General features: G+C 40.9%; 1 protein-coding gene across 15 annotated transcripts in view; it reads left to right on the top strand.

The window, feature by feature from the left end:
* MAP2K5 (mitogen-activated protein kinase kinase 5) overlaps window positions 1-21,522 on the top strand; it is a 245,052-nt gene that overhangs the window by 2,672 nt on the left and 220,858 nt on the right. For all 15 annotated transcript variants that reach the window (XM_001496608.6, XM_070270028.1, XM_014733756.3 and 12 more), the window contains exon 2: window positions 4,050-4,098. In XM_001496608.6, the coding sequence (XP_001496658.1) occupies window positions 4,050-4,098 (49 nt within the window). The remainder of the gene's footprint in view (window positions 1-4,049; window positions 4,099-21,522) is intronic.

The raw sequence follows: 21,522 nt of genomic DNA, 5'->3' as shown, positions 1-21,522 counted from the left end.
ATGAGCTTTCTTTCACTTTACTCATTTGGGACACCAGAAGGTATTATTTTAAGTAGAATGGCACAGGGTTTCAAAACACAAACTCTGGAGCCAGACTGCCTGGGTTTAAATTGCAAGGCCTGCCAGACTCACTTGAGCGTGTGTCTTCTGCATCTCCTTTCTTCTCTTAAAAAGAAAAAAATAGCACCTACCTCCTAGAGTTCTGAGGATTACTGGAGCTGACATATGTAAAGCACTTGGAACAATCTGGAACCTAGTGAGTGCTCTCTAAGTGGTGGTGGTGTTGTTATTACAACATAAGGGATGGGGCCTGCGTCTTCTGCTTTCAAGCATCTCTCAGTTGTACCTTGGCTCAAGGCTGACTGGCCTAAAAGTAAACTTTGCCCACCTGGTCCCACCATCTAGAGCTTGTGCACGTGTCTTCACACGAGCGTGCTCAGGTAAACCCCGGTGGAGGATGTTTTGTTGGGAAGGCCTGATGAAGGGCTCGTGGCAATGGGTGCTGTGTTATCTCCTAGTGCTCCTTACAGCAAGTTCTTTGAACAGCAAGCCCAGACCCTGGAGGACTCCTGCGATCTCTTCTCCAGGTTCACCTCATCTCTTCATCAAGAAATTGCCAAAAAACTCCAGATGTATCAGCATCTTTGGCTTGGAACCTTAAAATTTAAAGCCAAATGAAACCTGTTAGCATCCCCTTCATCTAATATAACTCTCCTTACCCCAGTTTTCAAATGAGGAGGCATGAACCCCAGAGGGGAAAATGCCAAAGCCACACAGCTAGTTTTTGGCGAAACTGGACACAGAAGCCAGATGCAGTTTGTAGTCACTGAGTCACCTGTCACTGAGAGTGTTTTGGAGCTGGAGTCAGTGTTGAGGGCTTCAGACACAGCTTCATCAAGTAGCTGGGAGACCTTGGGCAAGTCACTGGGCCTCTTTGGGCCTGTGTTCTTCGTTTGAATAATTAGAGGCTGGCTGCTTCTCAAGGGCAGAGACATTTGGGTTTTCTGTTTTTCAGTTTTCTGTGTTTCTCTTCCTTGTAGATATAGTCCCCAGTTTTGGGGAGATTGTGCCGGAGATTAGTGAGTGGGAGGAGAGGATGTTCGCTCTTCCTCTTGCCGTTTGAATCCTGTCTCCCAGCTCCCAGCTCAGATTTCCCCTCATCTGTCTAAACCAAGCCTGTGATTTTTCCTTGCTCCTGAGTTAGCAAATAGTGTTTGCTGTTTGCGTCTTTTGTTTGCTTTCTATCATACTGTCAGTGCTCTTCTTGTTAGTCTTTTAGGCTTGTCTTTATCTCCACGACCAGATTATAATCTTCCTAAGGTCAAGGAGCATGTCTCATTCTTTGGTAGCCTACGGCTTTGTGATCGTTATGCTCCTGGCATGTTGTAGATTCTTTTCTTTTTTTAACTGAGGAAGATTCGCCTTGAGCTAATATCCATACCCGTCTTCCTCTATTTTTCAGTATGTGGGCTGCCAGCACAGCATGGCTGCTAACAGAGCGGTGTAGGTCCACGCATGGGAACTGAACCCTGGGCTGCCAAAGCTGAGCTTGCTAAACTTAACCACTAGACCGCCGGGGCTGGCCCATGCTGTAGATTCTTAATTATACTTTCGGGCTGTCATATATTTGACTGATTTATTAAAAGGTAGGAGGAGAAAAGGATCAAAAAAAGATCACCATCAAGATATATAAACGTAAGTTTTCTTTTGGTCACATAAATGTTGAGAATAAGACAGGGTCACTTTGAAATAAGTCACTTAAGAATATAACTGGAAAATACACATAAAATCATAAAATGTACCCTGCTTAGAAATGACTAGTAAATATTGACTAATTTTCAAACGTTTTACTGCTTTGTCGTTGTGATAACCCCACTTTAGTTGCTTTAACAAAACGAGACAGTCAGTTGTATTCTGATGATTCTCTCAAGCAAGTTTGTTTTTTCTCTCTCTTTTTCGCCTGCATTAGATGTAAAGTATGTGTGGCTCCTTGTTTATGCTAATGGGCAAAGGGTGCCATTGATGCCTGGCAGGGTTTTCAGCTAGTTATTAGGAATTTGCTGTTTGATGGGGTTTGCTCTTCATAAATAGGAAGGATCCTAAATTAGTCTGTAGAGTTCACCTCTCAAGCTTGGTTGTCTGAGTGATGGGAGTTCCCTGGAGGTGACCAGTGATAGCCCAGACCTGGAGGGTTGAGGGTGGAGTCCCCCCCCTTTTTTGGTTACTGATACTACCTAGAAAAGGTCCCTAATAAATGCTGTGGATGGATGAAGTGAACAAATGACCATCCTCCACCGATTGTCAGGTGCTGAAATGTAAGGTTTCATCATGAGGTAAGTTTGTAATGTTCTGGTCATCAATGGCTTGTTTTATTTGTTTAACACACTATATATAGATCTATATGTATATATATGATGCTTTCCGTTTGCTAGACACTCTTCTAAGCACTTTATTATTAACCATTTTGTCCTATGCAGAAGGTACAGTTATGATCTCATTTTACACAGGAGGAAACTGAGGCACAGAGAGGCTGAGTGCCAACCCCAGCAGTGTGGCTCTCAGGTTTTACACTGGCAGCCTTATAGTTTATTCCGTACTCGCTCTACAGTTTCCACTTACTTGTCAATAAATACTTTCTACCTACCAGTGTGTAGAAAAGAATTTTTTTTAACACTAAAATCTTTTACAAATACTTCCTCAAAAAAGTTGCTATTTCATTTGCTAATACTAGGGTCAGAAGGAAAAAAAACTCTCCTTTGGCACTAATGAGTGAGGGTTGCCTGTGATAGTTCCCTTTGATCAATTTTATATACACAGATTTATTTAAAAAAAAAAAAAGCCCTGTAGAGGTGAGGCTATTATGCAAATTGGCACTGCAGCGAAAGCTTCTGAAGAACTGCCTTTAGAAGGATGTTGCAGCCACCACTCTGCCAAGTGCTGTAGACATTCAACAAATGTAGTTCCTGATAGATAACTAGCAACACCTTGCCTTGGACTCATAGCAGGAAGAGTTCAAAACACAAGTTTTGTGGCTGTGGCTCCCTGCTGAGGAATGCTGCCAGTGGCTTTGTCGGCCCCCTGCTTGGTGCCAGTTCTGGCACTACCCAGGAGGGACGTTGTAGCGGAGCTCCCTAAGAGCAGCGAGGTTTGCAGGCCATTTGGGTTGGCCTGGACACAATGGAGGGTCACTTTTCGCAGAACTCACTATTTCTTGAAGGTGTTCTCTGCCTCTTTAATTAAACTGCCTCTGTAGACTAATTTTCAAGTTTATAAGTTCATGTAAACATTGATATCGCATTATATACACTTAAAAAATTTTTGTAGGCTAGGTTAACTTTATTTCAGTGCCATTAAATATATATTCTTCAGTTGCTTGAAAGTGAAGGTTGATAAGAATTGTTTGTATTAAATGCAGCAATATGGGTTTATATTGTCATCACAGAAACTTGTGTTTTGAACTCTTCCTGCTATGAGTCCAAGGCAAGGTGTTGCTAGTTATCTATCAGGAACTACATTTGTTGAATGTCTACAGTGTGCTAGACTACCTTATGTTTATCACATTGTTCAATTTTTACATTACCTCCAGGAGTATTGCAAGACCCATAGGATAGTCATATTGAGGCTCAGAGAGGTTAAGTAATTTGTTACCAGTCACGCAGCCAGTAAGTGCAGAGCTGGGATTCAAACCCAGGCCAGTCTGACCCCCAAACTCTTACTCTTTCTATTGCAGTGCAGCCTCCCATAGAAGGAACCAGTTTTTTTTGGTAACTACATAACAGTGTATTTGTATATACTGTTGAATTGAGAGTGGAAGATTATTTTATTAATATACAGTAGGAAAGATTTTGTGAAGATACCCCCCCGCCCCCCAGAGATTTAAACTCTGGGCTTACCTTGTTGGGCTAAGTGTGATTATGAGCTAATGTTTTTATAGTTTATGCCAACGTTTCAGAAACCTTTTCCGGGTTGTCATATTTTCTCTAGGATTTGCCACATGTTAGCAATAAAGAAGATGGCTAATTGTGTTTCTTTATTCTTTCTTTGTCTAGGATGTGATAGGACAGGTTCTGCCTGAAGCAACAACCACAGCATTTGAATGTAAGTCTGGCTTGTATACTTTCTTGACTGTTTCTTTCTGCAGTAATTTTTCAAAGGGTTTATGGGTTGCATTACTTTAGAAACTGACAAAAACAGATTATTTATGATCATCATATGGTACATTTAAATATTTATAAATTAATGCAAGTTTAATGATGGTACTGAACCAAGTAATATTTTCTTATTTAATCATATCTTGGGTGTGCATATTTCTATAATATAGCTTTAATTACCACCATGACCTTTATCTGCTCTTGCTCCTCACTGTAATAATATTGTGGGACAAAATGAAATGTGTAAACTACCTGTAGGCCAATGATTATTAAGAGATTTTATTCCATTGCTGCTTTAAAACAGCAACAGAGTAGAGATTTTAATTGAACGTTGCATAGAATAATTCTGTTTTCATGGGGCTTGGCGTGGCTGCTAGATGATGACAGCAACACCTCAGGTCTTGTAGTTCCCCACCCCCAAACCAATTGGCTTGGAGACGGGGGTTGGGGTCAGGCGTACTGGAAACTGGATTTGATGTGAGCCAGGTCACTGCAGGGGAGGGCAGGGTCCAAGTCATGTTAAGAGGAGAGTTTAGTCAGCAGCCAGGGTCTCTAGCGTTGAGAAGGGTAAAGTAAGGATTTGCAACTGTGGTTCCCATCTTCTTTTGAAGATGAGGGCCACTTCTCCATAGAGAAAAATGTGTGGTTTCTCAGCATGATAGTATACTTTTTATTCTTGTTTTTTAAACAGATGGTTAATGACAGAGAGTGCAATGTCTTCTCTTTTATTTATGTTCTCTTTGGGGGACAATTTGGCAATACACACCAAAATATAAAATGTGCAAAACCTTTGACTCGGCAGATCCATTTTTAGGAAGCAGTCCAACAGAAATACCTACACATGTGTTGAATGCCCTTCAGACAAAGTGTTCATTGTGGAATTATTTTTAGTAGCAACAAGTTAGAGGTAAGGTAAATGCCTAGAATAATGGATTAATAAATTATTTATCCATAATCTGAAGCATTAAGCAGTGGCTAAAAGGAATGAGTTAGGGTTTTATGCATTGACGTGGAAAGATAGCCATGATGTATTATTGAGTGAACAAATAATGTTTGTAGTATGATCCCGTTTTGTGAAATATCGAATCCTTCCTCCTCCCAGCTTCATGTGTGTATTGAGAGACAGGGGTTTGAAGAGTGCCCACCACAGTGCCTTCCACTGGTCTCCCTGGAAAGAGCACTTGGGGCCTGGAGTGAGGGAACAGTTGGCTGAATGAGCACATTTTTTACTTTATATATTTCTCTATTGTTTGAATATTTTTCAACAATCATTGTGTGTTTTTAAAAGCTACCATGAGTAGAACGCTTAAAATAATTAGTATTTTATTAACCACAGTGGATTCTATATACTACTGAAAAATAGTACGTATATCTGAAATGCATATTAGTGTTGCAAGCTCTATTCAGACCCCGGGCGGTAACCCTTCGGGGTGCCAGGGCTTTCATGGACAGTCTGAGAGTTAACGTTTGGAGTACTTACAGTTGCCAGATGCTGTGCTAAGAGCATTCCGTGGGCTGTCTCATTTAATTTAACCTTCACAATATCCCCATGAAGTTCTTTGAAGGACCATTACTAGCTCTGTTTTAGTTAAGGAAAGGACATCTCCTCTAAGCGACTTGCTCAAAGTATCGCAGCTAGTAGTGGTGAGTGGAATTTCTGGAGTAGACTCCAGAGCATGCATATATATATATATATATATATATATATATATATATATATATATGTATTGTCAACCACTGTGGAGGCTTGTTCTGATTATTCTTAAGTGTGGCAAAAAGAAGCTTACTTGTACTTTCTACTTCTCGCTTTCTGTGTTCCCCAATGTGGCTTGATGTACCTGTGCCCCACTACCTTCCAGAGTTAGGGCTCATAGTCACAGTACCGATGATTTTGGCTGTCCTTTACTGATGGCCTGCTCTGTGCCTGGCAGTGTCCTGGATGATTTACCTAGATTGTTGCTAATCTTTACAACTCTGTGAGGTAGGAAAATTATACCTGTGAGGAAACTGAAGCTCAGAGATGTGGAATGATTGCCGATGGTGATCAGCTAGGCAGTGATGGAGCCCGGATTCATGTGCAGCTGTGACTGTAGAACTTGCACTCTATAATCAAGAGTGTCGACAGCCTGTGAGGAGCGTTAAGTATGGCTTATGTGGTGTGTGGGTTTATGGTTTATGGGTATTATGGAACAACTCTTGAATAAATAAAACTTTGATCAAAGAAATATTTATGGTAATGTGTTTAATACAGAAGAGTCTACCTAACACTAACAGAAAAAAAGTTTAAACTTTTAGGTTTAAGTTCTTAAAGATCTCGTTCCTTCTTTTCCCCCAACAAGAGCAGCAGTTCTATACCCGTCTGCATCTGGACCAGTTTTAGATGGAAAAAATAAAAACACACACAGACAAAATAATGATAGTCATTTGTTTTTTGTGCTTAGATTATCATATACTTTTCATTATAGACTTAAAATCCTAGGCTGACTTTTTTTCGTGATTGTTCTAGGGTGACCTTATTTTCTGAACCAGAGATCTGCACTAATAAATGGAATCTGTGTATAAGAGATAGTTAGAAAGATGTAGTGTGTAAGCTAATTTGCTGAAATTTTTGAGATATTTCAGTGGTTTATGGGTATGATGAAGCACCTCTTGAATAAATAAAACTTTAATGGAAGAAATATTGATTTAATATATTTAATACTGAAAAGTATACCTAACACGAATTGATTTCTTATACAAAAGAGATGGTATTATATTTAGTGATGTGAATTAAGCAGCCAGAGAAAGGACAGCCATCAAATTTACCTGTCTCACATAAATGTAAAGAAAAAGAGAGTTGAGCAAGTGGAAAAAGGGGAAATTCAGGTAATCTTACAGTTTCTTCCTTTCTGAGAAGTGCTGTCTCTTCAGTGAAGCCTCTGGTCCCCCAGATGCAGTGGACCTCTCTGTGCTCCTTTACTAGAGCAGGTGACCCATTGGGCCTGCCTCCTGGCTGGCTGTGTGCATGCTTCCTGTCCTCACTAGATTTTGAATGGCTTGGTACCAGGGACTGTGTTTTATTTCACTTTTACTGTCTTTTTAGTACTTATCTTTGTGCCTTGTAGAATGTTATATGTGTCCATATTCAAATGAGAATTATAAAATGCATGTGACCTAAAGCAAAGTAAGTAATTCGCTTTTTTGGATTATTTTTGCTGTTGCACAGGCATGGGATATAATTGATTGGTGGTGGACAATTCAGGCTCCAAATTCAAATTCCCACACTTGACTGGGCCCGATGTCCTGAGGGGCAGAGGGTCTGCAGTGGGTGTATTCATTCTGCTTCTGTCTCTGGGGATGGTGCTTCCGAGGGGAGTCAGGGCTGGATGAGGGAGGGAGGCCCCCTGGTGCTGAATTCCCCTCTTGGACTGATGGCCCTAAACGTTTTTTTCCTCCCCCTTGTAGGTCCTTTCTCCCTTACAACTAGAGCACAAATGAAATTACTCTTCAGTATCTAGCATTTGATTTTTTTTTTTTGTTTAAGAAGGTATAGATGATCTTTAAAAAAAATTCAAGCAGCATAAAATAAAGCAAAAAGTAAAAGTTTGCATTTCCTCAATTAACTAGTTAACAATTTCTTTTGTATCCTTACAAAAATTTTCTATGTACTTTATACTGTACTACAACTAGTTTACCCTGCCCCCACTTAATAGTATATATTGGACCTCTTGCCAGCATCAGTGTGCACAGATCAACTTCATTCTTTCAGATGACTACATTATACTTACTTTTATGGCTATAGCTTGATTTATTTAACCTATTGATGGACCACACTTAATTTTAAGTTTGTAACCAGTTTTTCAGTATTTATTAGAAAAAATGCTGCAGTCACCAACGTCTTAAATCTTTCCACGTTATGGTAATATCTTTGTAGGATAAATTCCTAGGCGTTGGAACTACCAAGACTAGAGAACCCATATTTTACATTTTAATAGCTATTACCATGTTGTTCTCCAAAGGTGGAACCAGTTACACTTGCACCGACTGTGTTTGAGAATGTCCACTTCTCTCCACCCTCACCAACTCTGAGTATTGGCAAACTTTTTAGTCAATGTTAATTTGATAGGTGAAAAAGTTATTATATTATTGTTTTATTTTGTATTTCTTCAATTACAAATAAGTTTGAGTATCTTTTCATTTATATTTTGGTCATTTGTATTTAATTTCTGTGAACTATTTGTCGCCTTGCCTACTTTTCTATAAGGTTATTTCTTTTTCTAATTGATTTGGGAGCTTTCCAATATTAAGAAAATTGGCGCTTCGTCTTATATGTTAAAAATATTTTTGTTTAGTTTTTTGCTTTCCTTTCATCTTGTTCTGGTCTTTTTTTTTCCATGGAGAAATTTAAAGTTTTTACATGGTCAGAATTATCATATTTTCCTTTGTGACTTCTGGATTTATGTCATGCTTAGAAAGGTCTTCCATTTTCCACAATCCATTGGAAAAAAATTCATATCCTTTTTTTCTATTTTAATGAGGTTAAGCACACGCACATTAGGTATGTATACAAACATGTACCTTTGTATGTGTATGACTGTGGGGTGTTTTTGTGGGTTTTTTTTGGTAAGACAGCATGCATTTTTATTACAAAGGTCAGAAGATTTTTTTTTTTAATTCTTGTACCATCTTCAATTTATTTTGGTGAAAGAGGATCCAGCTTTATTCTTCAAGCGGATAGACAGTTGACTCCACATCAGTTATTGAATAATTTGTCTTTTCCTGGATGTGAGACCACTTCTGAGATGAAACGAAATGCTATAACCATAAAAAATCTTGTATATTTGCATGTGTGGGCCCTACATATGCTGTAGGAGCTTGACATTCATATAGGCCCAGAGACCCCTGCTGATTTTCACAGTTTCATTAACAGATTAATGAGTAGACCAACACATGAGGTGATGGAAATCAACTGTGCCCTCTAATGAGTTTCCTGGGCATATCTGTTACATGTCTTCCTCTCCCTGGATTTTCTCTAGACAAGTTACTGCTGTAAAGTGACTGTTGTGCTGCTGTTGCTGGATAGTAAAATCTTACTAGTGACCTGGAAGATGCATTTTAAGTCTATATGGACAAGTGCTGACTTATATCTGTAAATACCATATGGCTCCACTTTTCCAAGATGCTCTGACTTCACATATTCTGGTCTGTAGCCCTCATAGTGTCTTCACATGTGTCAAACCGTGTGTCTGAGTTTTGGTTCAGAAAATAGGCTATAGGATAAATTTTTATTTTATTTATGTCTTTCTTCAACCATGACCATTTATACTCACTTCTCATTGAATAGAATCCTTTTCAGTTGTTTTATGAATTTCTGGAAGATTATTTTGGTTGGAAATTTTAAAACCAGTACGTCATATCTTATTTTAAGTTAATTAATATGACCATTTAAAGCAAAATTGTAGTTACATAAGTTGTAAATTCTTTTTTTTTTTTTAATTTATTTTTTTTTATTAATGTTATGATAGATTACAAGCTTGTGAGATTTCAGTTGTACATTTTTGTTAGTCATGTTGTGGGTACACCACTTCCCCCTCCGTACCCTCCCCCCACCCCCCCTTTTCCCTGGTAACCACCGATCAGATCTCCTTCTCAATATACTAATTTCCACCTATGAGTGGAGTCATATAGAGATCGTCTTTCTCTGACTGACTTATTTCACTTAACATAATGCCCTCGAGGTCCATCCACGTTGTTGTGAATGGGCCAATTTCGTCTTTTTTTATGGCTGAGTAGTATTCCATTGTGTATATATACCACATCTTCTTTATCCAATCATCAGTTTCTGGGCATGTAGGCTGGTTCCACGTCTTGGCTATTGTAAATAATGCTGCGATGAACATAGGGGTGCAACGGACTCTTGAGATATCTGTTATCAGGTTCTTAGGATAGATACCCAGTAATGGGATGGCTGGGTCATAGGGTATTTCTATTTTTAACTTTTTGAGAAATCTCCATACTGTTTTCCATAGTGGCTGTACCAGTTTGCATTCCCACCAACAGTGTATGAGGGTTCTTCTTTCTCCACAACCTCTCCAACATTTGTCGTTCTTGGTTTTGGATGTTTTTGCCAATCTAACGGGGGTAAGGTGATATCTTAGTGTAGTTTTGATTTGCATTTCCCTGATGATTAGCGATGATGAACATCTTTTCATGTGTCTATTGGCCATATTCATATCTTCTTTTGAGAAATGTCTGTTCATGTCCTCTGCCCATTTTTTGATCGGGTTGTTTGTTTTTTTGTTGTTAAGCAGTGTGAGTTCTTTGTATATTATGGAGATTAACCCTTTGTCGGATAAGTGGCTTGTAAATATTTTTTCCCAATTAGTGAGCTGTTTTTTTGTTTCAATTCTGTTTTCCCTTGCCTTGAAGAAGCTCTTTAGTCTGATGAAGTCCCATTTGTTTATTCTTTCTATTGTTTCCCTCAACTGAGGAGTTACAGTGTCCGAAAAGATTCTTTTGAAACTGATGTCAAAGAGAGTACTGCCTATATTCTCTTCCAAAAGACTTATTGTCTCAGGCCTAATCTTTAGGTCTTTGATCCATTTTGAGTTTATTTTGGTGTGTGGTGAAAAAGAATGGTCAATTTTCAATCTTTTGCATGTGGCTGTCCAGTTTTCCCAGCACCATTTGTTGAAGAGACTTTCTTTTCTCCATTGTAGGCCCTCTGCTCCTTTGTCGAAGATTAGCTGTCCATAGATGTGTGGTTTTATCTCTGGGCTTTCAATTCTGTTCCATTGATCTGTGGACCTGTTTTTGTACCAGTACCATGCTGTTTGGATCACTGTAGCTTTGTAGTATGTTTTGAAATCGGGGATTGTGATTCCGCCGGCTTTGTTTTTCTTGCTCAGGATTGCTTTAGCAATTCGCGGTCTTTTGTTCCCCCATATGAATTTTAGGATTGTTTGTTCAATTTGTGTGAAGAATGTTCTTGGGATTCTGATTGGGATAGCATTGAATCTGTATATTGCTTTAGGTAGTATGGACATTTTAACTATGTTTATTCTTCCAATCCATGTACAAGGAATGTTTTTCCATCTCTTTATGTCATTGCCTATTTCTTTCAAGAAAGTCTTGTAGTTTTCATTGTATAGATCCTTCACTTCCTTGGTTAAGTTTATCCCAAGGTATTTTATTCTTTTCGTTGCGATTGTGAATGGGATAGAGTTCTTGAGTTCTTTTTCTGTTAGTTTATTGTTAGTGTATAGAAATGCTACTGATTTATGCACGTTAATTTTATACCCTGCTACTTTGCTGTAGTTGTTGATTATTTCTAATAGTTTTTCTGTGGATTCTTTGGGGTTTTCTATGTATAAGATCATGTCGTCTGCAAACAACAAGAGTTTTACTTCTTCGTTACCTATTTGGATTCCTTTTATTTCTTTTTCCTGCCGAATTGCTCTGGCCAGCACCTCCAGTACTATGTTGAATAGGAGTGGTGAAAGTGGGCACCCTTGTCTTGTTCCTGTCCTCAGAGGGATGGCTTTCAGCTTTTGTCCATTGAGTATGATGTTGGCTGTGGGTCTATCATATATGGCCTTTATTATGTTGAGGTACTTTCCTTCTATACCCATTTTACTGAGGGTTTTTATCATAAATGGGTGTTGGATCTTGTCGAATGCTTTCTCTGCATCTATTGAGATGATCATGTGGTTTTTGTTTTTCATTTTGTTGATGTAGTGTATCACGTTGATTGACTTGCGGATGTTGAACCATCCCTGTGTCCCTGGTATAAATCCCACTTGATCATGGTGTATAATCTTTTTGATGTATTGCTGTAATCGGTTTGCCAAAATTTTGTTGAGGATTTTTGCATCTATGTTCATCAGTGATATCGGCCTGTAGTTCTCCTTCTTTGTGTTGTCCTTGTCAGGTTTGGGGATCAGAGTGATGTTGGCTTCATAGAATGTGTTAGGGAGTTCTCCATCTTTCTCAATTTTCTGGAACAGTTTGAGGAGAATAGGTATTAAGTCTTCTTTGAATGTTTGGTAGAATTCTCCAGAGAAGCCGTCTGGTCCTGGACTCTTGTTTTTGGGGAGGTTTTTGATTACCGTTTCTATTTCCTTACTTGTGATTGGTCTATTCAGATTCTCCATTTCTTCCTGATTCAGTTTGGGGAGATTGTAGGAGTCTAGGAATTTGTCCATTTCTTCCAGGTTGTTCAATTTGTTGGCATATAGTTTTTCATAGTATTCTCTTATGATCTCTTGTATTTCATTGGTATCTGTTGTGATTTCTCCTCTGTCATTCCTGATTTTATTAATTTGCGATTTCTCTCTTCTTTTCTTGGTGAGTCTGGCTAGGGGTTTGTCAATTTTGTTAATTCTTTCGAAGAACCAACTCTTTGTTTCATTGATCCTTTCTATTGTCTTTTTTGTTTCAATATCGTTTATTTCTGCTCTTATTTTTATTATTTCCCTCCTTCTACTGACTCTGGGCTTTGTTTGTTCTTCTTTTTCTAGTTCTGTTAGGTGTCGTTTGAGGTTGCTTACGTGAGCTTTTTCTTGTTTAGTGAGGTGAGCCTGTATTGCGATGAATTTCCCTCTTAGGACTGCTTTTGCTGCATCCCAAATGATTTGGTATGTCGTGTTCTCATTTTCATTTGTCTCCAGATAATATTTGATTTCTTCTTTAATTTCTTCAATGATCCATTGTTTGTTGAGAAGCGTGTTGTTTAGTCTCCACATTTTTGCACCTTTCTCTGCTTTTTTCTTGTAGTTGATTTCTAGTTTAATAGCGTTATGATCAGAAAAGATGCTTGATATTATTTCAACTCTCTTGTATTTATTGATGTTTGCTTTGGTTCCCAAAATATGGTCAATCCTTGAGAATGTTCCATGTACACTTGAGAAGAATGTGTAACCTGCTGTTTTTGGATGAAGTGTTCTATATATATCTAAGTCCATCTGGTCTAATTTTTCATTTAATTCTATTATTTCCTTGTTGATTTTCTGTCTGGATGTTCTGTCCATTGGTGTTAATGGTGTGTTGAGGTCCCCTACTATTATTGTATTGTTGTTGATGTCTTCTTTTAGTTCTATTAAGAGTTGCTTTACAAATTTTGGTGCTCCTGTGTTGGGTGTGTATATATTTATAAGTGTTATGTCTTCTTGGTGGAGAGTCCCTTTTATCATTATATACTGTCCCTCTTTATCTTTCTTTATCTGTTTTGCTTTGAAATCTACCTTGTCTGATATTAGTATAGCGACACCTGCTTTCTTTTGTTCATTATTAGCTTGGAGTATTGTTCTCCATCCCTTCACTCTGAGTCTGTGTTTGTCTTTGGGGCTGAGGTGTGTTTCCTGGAGGCAGCATATTGTTGGATCTTGTTCTTTGATCCATCCTGCCACTCTGTGTCTTTTGATTGGGGAGTTCAATCCATTTACATTTAGAGTGATTATTGAGACGTGGGGGCCTACCACTACCATTTTGTGTCTTGTTTTCCGGTTTTCTTCAGTTTCCTTTGTTTCTCGTCCCGTGGTTTAATCTGTTCTGATGTAGAGCTGCTACTCTCTGTTGTTGTCCTTCTACTTATCTCCTCTGCTCTTGGTTTTGTAGCCCCTTTCCTTTTTTGGATTTTTCAGGAATGAGGGTTTTCCTGAGGATTTCCTGAAGAGGAGGTTTTGTGGCAATGAACTCCCTTAATTTTTGTTTATCTGGGAAAGTTTTTATTTCTCCATCGTATTTGAAGGATATTTTCGCTGGGTAGAGAATTCTCGGCTGTAGATTTTTGTCCTTCAGATTTTTGAATATATCATTCCACTCTCTTCTAGCCTGTAAAGTTTCTGCTGAGAAATCTGCTGATAGCCTGATGGGGGTTCCTTTGTAGGTTAGTTTCTTTTGCCTGGCTGTCCTTAATATTTTCTCCTTGTCGTTGACTTTTGCTAGCTTCACTACTATATGCCGTGGAGTTGGTCTTCTTGCATTGATAAAGTTTGGAGATCTGTTGGCTTCTGTCACCTGAAGATCCATCTCCCTCACCAGATTTGGGAAGTTCTCAGCCATTATTTCTTTGAATAGGTTTTCTGCCCCTTTCTCCTTCTCTTCTCCCTCTGGTATACCTATAATCCTTACGTTGCATCTCCTAATTGTGTCTGATAATTCTCGGAGAGTTTCTTCATTTCTTTTAAGTCTTGCTTCTCTCTCCTCCTCTGCCTGCAACAATTCTATATTGCCATCTTCCAAATTGCTAATTCTTTCCTCCATATTATCGGCCCTACTGTTCAGAGCATCTAGATTTTTCTTAATCTCCTCTATTGTGTTCTTCATTTCCAATATTTCTGTTTGGTTCTTCTTTATCGTATCAAACTCTTTTGTGACATAGCTCCTGAACTCGTTGAGTTGTCGGTCAGAATTTTCTCTTAACTCATTGAGAATCTTAATGATGGCTGTTTTGAAGTCATCATCATTTAGGTTATATATCTCATTTTCTTTGGGATTGTTTTCTGTGTATTTGTTACTTTCTTTCTGTTCTGGAGATTTAATGTATTTTTTCATATTGCTTAATGTTGTTGATTTGTGCCTCCGCATGGAGATAGAGTTTAGTTGCTCCTTTCACTTGTTTCAGCTGCTGCGGTGGGGGGAGCAGCTGTTTATACTTCACCAACCAGGAACCCTGTCTGTAGTTGCTAACTGGGCCTGGGCCCCTCTTTGTAGCCACAGTGGCCCTTTGGATTCCCTCCTCTGCCGTGGGGGCCGTCGCAGGGGGGCTTCAGGCTGCAGGTGCCTACTGTTGTTGCCCACCTAGATGCGCTCTCTCCTTGGGGTCTGCAACGGTGTTATGGGCTTTTCCAGCGGCCAGGGGTGGGATCACTTATATTTGTCGCTCCGTTGCTGTCGGCACCTACCAAATCTCACTTGTGCTCTATGGGTCGCAGGAGAGCTATTGGCATCTTCTACAGTCTGTGGTTAGTACACCTAGCTATGCTGCTTTTGCCCTGGGGTCTTCCAGCCTTGTGGCTGGTGGCTGGGTGCCTTCTACTGGTGCTGTGCAGAGGCTTTCCCTAAGGCTGCTGTGAGCCTGTAGGGTTTCCCCCTAGGCTACTAAGCTGGGTCTCTGGAACTCTCTCCAGCCCCAGTCCTCTCCGAGATCTCCGGCAATCCCTAGCCTCACGGGGTGGGCAACGGCAGCTGGGGGTCGCCCCGCCCTCTGGGATTCTCTCCGGGCCTCTCCCGGAGCCGTGAATGCTCAGCGTGGCCCCTCTGCTAACGGCAGACAGAGAGTTTTGTCTGCTGCCCGGGCGGAGCTCCGGCGCTTCCCCTCCGGGTTGCCGAACCGGCCTTTGAAAGTTCCCCCCGCCCCGGTCCTCTCCGAGATCTCTGGCAATCTCTAGCCCCACGGGGCGGGCAACGGCAGCTGGGGATCGCCCCGCCCTCTGGGCTTCTCTCCGGGCCTCTGCCGGGAGCCCTGAATGCTGGGCGTGGCCCCTCTGCTAATGGCAGACAGAGAGTTTTGTCTGCTGCCTGGCGGAGCTCCGGCGCTTCCCCTCCGGGTCGCAGAACCGGCCTTTGAAAGTTCCCCCGCCCCGGTCCTCTCCGAGATCTCTGGCAATCCCTAGCCCCACGGGGCGGGCAACGGCAGCTGGGGGTCGCCCCGCCCTCTGGGATTCTCTCCGGGCCTCTCCTGGAGCCGTGAATGCTCAGCGTGGCCCCTCTGCTAACGGCACACAGAGAGTTTTGTCTGCTGCCCGGGCGGAGTTCTGGCGCTTCCCCTCCGGGTCGCCGAACCGGCCTTTGAAAGTTCCCCCAGCCCCGGTCCTCTCCGAGATCTCCGGCAATCCCTAGTCCCACGGGGCGGGCAACGGCAGCTGGGAGACCTCCGTGCCCTCCGTGTCTCTCTCTGGGACCCTCCGGGCGCCCCGAGCACCAGGCTGGGTCTCCCCGCCAATGGCGGGGAGAGAGTCTCCCCGCCAATGGCGGGGAGAGAGTCTCCCCGCAGGCTCAGGTGTGCAACTCCAAAGTTTCCCTCTGCGTTTAGGAGTAATTGCGGGGGGTTTAGGTAGGGTTCTGGTCACCTGTTTCCACCGTCGCTCCTCTGTTGTGTTCTCGCTCCTGCCCTAGATGTGTGTGGATCCTCTGGGGGCGTCCATTGGAAGAAAGCCGCTTGCGGGTACTAGGCTGCCCGTCGGGGTCGGAGAGTTTTCACCTATTTCCACATCCTCCTGGAGGAAAGTCCATCCGCCTTCCGATGTATAGTCGCGTGGGTGTCTCAGACGTCCTGAGATGCTGTCTGGATATCCTTTGTCAAGCGATAAGTGTCCAAATAATTGTAGACTCGAAGGGCGAGAGACAAAGAGGACTACTCACGGCGCCATCTTGGCTCTCCCTCCTAAGTTGTAAATTCTTAAGAGTACAATGGGCTGGCCTGGTGGCGCAGCGTTTAAGTTCGCACCTTCTGCTTCTCGCTGGCCCGGGGTTCACAGGCCCAGATCCCGGGTGCGGACATGGCACTGCTTGGCAAAAAGCCATGCTGTGCTAGGCATCCCACGTATAAAATAGAGGAAGATGGGCATGGATGTTAGCTCAGGGCCAGTCTTCCTCAGCAAAAAAAAGAGGAAGATTGGCAGTAGTTAGCTCAGGGCTAATCTTCCTCAAAAAAAAAAAAGTATGAAAACAACTATAGCTGATTACTGGAATGACACCTGTAGGGGACACCCCTCATGTCCAAATAGCAAAGACAACCTCATTTAGAATAGTTGGTTGGGAACTCCTTTTTGCTTTGGAGAAAAGTCTAAATCATAAAATATTTGGAAAAAATGAACTTTTATTTTCTTAAACTATAGTATATGTAAAAGATAACTGGTTGTTCATAAGTAAAACTAGGTAGGTTAATGCAAAATTGTAGTTCACAATAGACGTACACTGAATCTAAAAATTATTTAATATTTAAGAGTTAATTGAACATCCTAGAACTTGAGACGATTTGAAGACAACTTTAATTTATTGAAATTTTGGTTTGAAATATCGTTGATGCAAAAGTGCAAATCCTTTTTAGCCTTGTGAAAGTAGTTAGTAGTAGCAGTAGGTATTAGTAGTATTACTAGTTATTGGTTACTTATTATTAGTGGTAGTAGGTAGTAGGTAGTAGCAGTCTTGCTATTTTGCATGAGAATTAAGAAGTTTAAGTCCTTTACCCAAGTACCAGGCTAGTTCTTCTTGAGGGCAGTAGAGAGTGCTGCTGAATTTTGAATCCCTAGAAACCCAGCCTAGTACGTGGCACATGGTGGACTCTCAAAAGGTGTTTCTGGAATGCATGGATGGTGAAGGAGTGAAGTAGTAAGGACGGGTCTTCTATATCTCATCCATCAGCAAATCCTCTTGGCTCTATCTTTAAAATATATCCAGCGTGTGATGACTGCTCAAAACCTCAGCTTGGTTTGGGCCACCATCATCTCACCTGGACCAGGACAGCGGTCTCCTAACTGGTCTCCGTCTTTCTGACTTTGCCTCCACACAGCCTCTTCTTCACACAGCAACCAAAGTGATCCTTTTAGACCTTAAGTGAGATCACAACTCTCAGAACCCTCCAGTGGTTTCCATCTCACTCAGGAGTGAAAGCCAAGTCTTTAAAAAGCCCTACAAGGCTCTGCCTTTTCTCATCCGCCCCAGCTCTGCCCACCATTACTTCTCCGAGCTCATCTCTTTCTCTCCCTGTCTCCTTCTGCTCCAGCTACTCTGGCTGTCTTTCAGTCTCTCGAATATGCTAGGTATTGTTCTGCCTCAGGGCCTTAGCATTAGCTCCTCCCTCTGCCTGGAACATTCTTTCTCCAGATAGCCGTACAGCCCACTCCCTCATCCTTTCAGTCTCTCAACTAGAGTGTAAGCTCCGTGAGGGCAGGGTTTTCTCTTTCCACTGTCACTACCCCCAGTGCCCAGAATGTTGCCTGCTACATAGTGGACACTTACAGATTTGCTGGAAAGAGGAAGGAAGCAAAGAAGTGAAGAAGGAATCAGGAGATGGGAGTCATGGAGCTAAATTAAAACTCGTGAGTATAAAGATTTGGCCATAGAAACTGTGGCCTCTAGTCCTGTCCAGATCTTTGATTCTGCCCCTGAGAAGGGCTCTCAACTTGACAGTTTTTCAGATAATTTCCTGTTGATGTCTTTCAGACCTCTACAATTACCTTTTCATTTCTTTCCTCTTGCCTTGGAAGAATGCCTTTGCTGTAGTTTTAATCGACTCTCACCTGGCACTGAAGGAATGTGACAAATGACGTATAATATATTGCCTTAACTTTCTGTTCCTTTGTAGAAGCTAGATTGTTTCTCTCAAGACCCCACTTGAGCCCTGTCACTGCAGTGGGTGCTGTTTGGCTGAGAGCTCCCTGGTGTCTGCTGTTTGTCTGCTGTTTACTCAGAAGGCACTGTGCTTGCTGTTCTGACCGCCCTTACCTGGGGCTGCCTCTCCTCTCTTGGGCCTTTATGTTCCTCCTCTTGGTTTCTCTTTTGGATTGCATGTTGCTTCAAATAAAATCACTAACAACATATGGCCTGTTATGATTCTCTTTTCCCAAACTCTGCCATTTTGTATATTTGTGACACACTGCAGATTTTGTGAAGATTGCTTCATAATATTTGTTTACCATCTGCTGCACTCTATTTGGTATCTTGCTAGGATTTTTTCCTCCATTTTAAGTGACATTAACAAAATCCAGCCAGTACATAGACTTTCTGGTTCTACTTTTGCTTCCCTAATGTGCTGGAAAATCATATTACTATGCTCCAGGCAACTAGAGAAGCCTGGAATTCTCATTGTGAACCAGTGTATCAGAGCTCTCCCCCCACCCCTTCTTGGTCATATCTAGTAATGCTTTTTTGGTCAGGTGGCAAAGAACCTCCATGTTTAAGATAAAAAGAGTTCAAATTATTTTTTCTACTTCTCTCTACTCAGTACCATGACTTTCTAGTGTTCTTCACCAACTTGTTTATACCTTGGAAACTCTTTGTGCCATTTTAGTAAGTTTTATGATTTATAGTTGCCATTGGTGTGCTTTTTACAGCTAATCCAGTCTGATGGGCAAATTGCCAGAGTCTTTGCTGGATGAGCTGTGTATATCCAACTTTTATTCGGAAAAGTATTTTAAGTTATTGTCGTACTAAATTGCTTGGTATATATTTCTACTTTCTTACACTTTACTAACTTGTCATTTCTGTCAATTCATTGTCTTTATTTTTTAATTTTCCCAGCTTTATTGAGATATAATTGATATAGAACGTTGTGTGAGTTTGATGTGTACAGCACATTGATTTTGATATAGTTCTATATTACAAAATGATCACCAGCAGAGCATTAGCTAACACTTCCCTCCCATCACATAATTACCGTTTCTTTTTTGTGGTGAGAAAATTTAAGATTTACTCTCTTAGCAACTTTCAAGTATATAATACAGTATCATTAGCTATAATCACCATCCTATATATTAGATCCCCAGACCTTGTTAATCTTTATAACTGGAAGTTTGTACCCTGTGACAAGTATCTCCCCACTTCCCATATCTCCCAGCCCCTAGTAACCACCTCTCTACTCTCTTTTACTGAGTTTGGCTTTTTTAGATTCCACACTTAAGTGATACCGTATAGTATTTGTTCTTCTCTGTTTGACTTATTTCACTTAGCACAATGTCTTTGAGGTTATCCACGTTGTCACATATGACAGGATTTCTATGTTTTTCATGACTGTGCACATATATGTGGCTGTGTATACCACGTCTTCTTATCCAGTTCATCTAGTGATGGACACTTAGGTTGTTTCCATATCTTGGCTGTTGTGAATAATGCTGCAGCGAACCTGGGAGGGTAGATATCTCTACCAGATCCTGATTTCAGTTCCTTTGGATATAGACCCAGAAGTACGATTGCTGGATCATATAGTAGTTGTAGTTTAAATTTTTTTAGGAACCCACAGACTGTTTTTCATAGTGGCTGTACCAATTTACTTTCCTACCAACTGTACACAAACGTTCTCTTTTCCCCACAACCTTGCCAACACGTGTTTTCCTTGCTTTTTGATACTGGCCATTGTAACAGGAGTGAGGTGATAGCTCGTTGTGGTTTTGATTTTCATTTCTCTGATGATTAGAGAAAGGTGTGGAGCACCTTTTCATGTCCTTGTTGGCTATTTGTATGTCTTCTTTAGAATTCATTGTCTTTAGATAGAAATGTATTCTCACTTTAAACGCCAAGGCCAATGGTTGCTCTGAGATTGCCATCAGGGAGTTAGATAGCTTGGATTTTGGCCAAATGTCATCAGTTTTCTCTTAGGTGTAATTACTTTTCCAACTCAGTCTCCTCTTTGACAAGAACAAGGAGTCTTCATTAAAACTACCAATTACGAATATTAAAGAGTGAAGCAGACGGTCCACCAAGGAGCAACTTGTAAAGACAAGCAGTACCTACATAAAATGAAGTTTCTTGTTAATCCGTAGGAACTGTTAATCACTGTCATGTGAGCCTGATTTTACCCCCAGTCTTTATTAGAATGTCTCTTCAACTTACCCGAGACTTTTCTGTTGGAGTCAGACCCATGGTGGGGCAGCTCCAGCACTTTCCACTAGGCTGGCGTCAAAGGCTATTCTGGTATTTTGTCCTCAGTTTTCTGTCCACTGAGAGCAGAGTGCCCTTGCAGTGTTTCATCTGCTTTTTATGGAACTGCTATGGAAGAAATTATTCTGGTACCCGACTTCCCTCACAGCTTTTTGGTGAAATAATCCCACAGAGATTTCGTGGAATTCTAGAATTCCAGAATCTTTTGTTTTCAGTAGCCTTAAATGGTCAAGCCCTTGTTTTGAGAGCCTAGAGAACCCAGTTGTTGTTCCTGTTTTAGAGAGACTGATTTAAATGATCTTTCTGTTATCTGCGCCCTCTCTTTACAAGTTATTAGGAGACTTTTCACCTGCCTTATTAACTCCAAGAACTTCCTCATCCCATGTAAGCGATACTTTATTTAGTTCTTATATATATTCAGATTTGAATATGAGCAGTCCCTTCGTTACCACCGTCTCTATAGCTAGCTCTGGTACAGGAATGAGATTTTCAGAAAGCTGCTTTGTTCAGGCTGGAAATTTTACCAAGTTTCGGACTTCGTCAAGAACAAATCATTTTAGCCCACATTTAAACAGAAAATTTGACTTGGTTTTAAAACAAAAATGCAAAGTGCTTTCATGTGTGGTAACATGTAACATTATGTCCCTTTATACTATATCTGTTTTTTTCCCCTTTGTTTCCTGCAGTTGGAGGAAGACTTTTTGACTTAACCTTGAAAATACTAGTTTTTAGAACCTGTGTAGAAACTCCTTCTGTTTCTAAAACTAGAATGGCATTTCTCCCCCAGTTTGGC

Source organism: Equus caballus, chromosome 1 (genome assembly GCF_041296265.1).
Source record: "Equus caballus isolate H_3958 breed thoroughbred chromosome 1, TB-T2T, whole genome shotgun sequence".
NCBI lineage: Eukaryota > Metazoa > Chordata > Mammalia > Perissodactyla > Equidae > Equus > Equus caballus.
The sequence above is the reverse complement of the archived record's forward strand: the minus strand, read 5'-3'. Positions and strand labels throughout refer to the sequence as shown.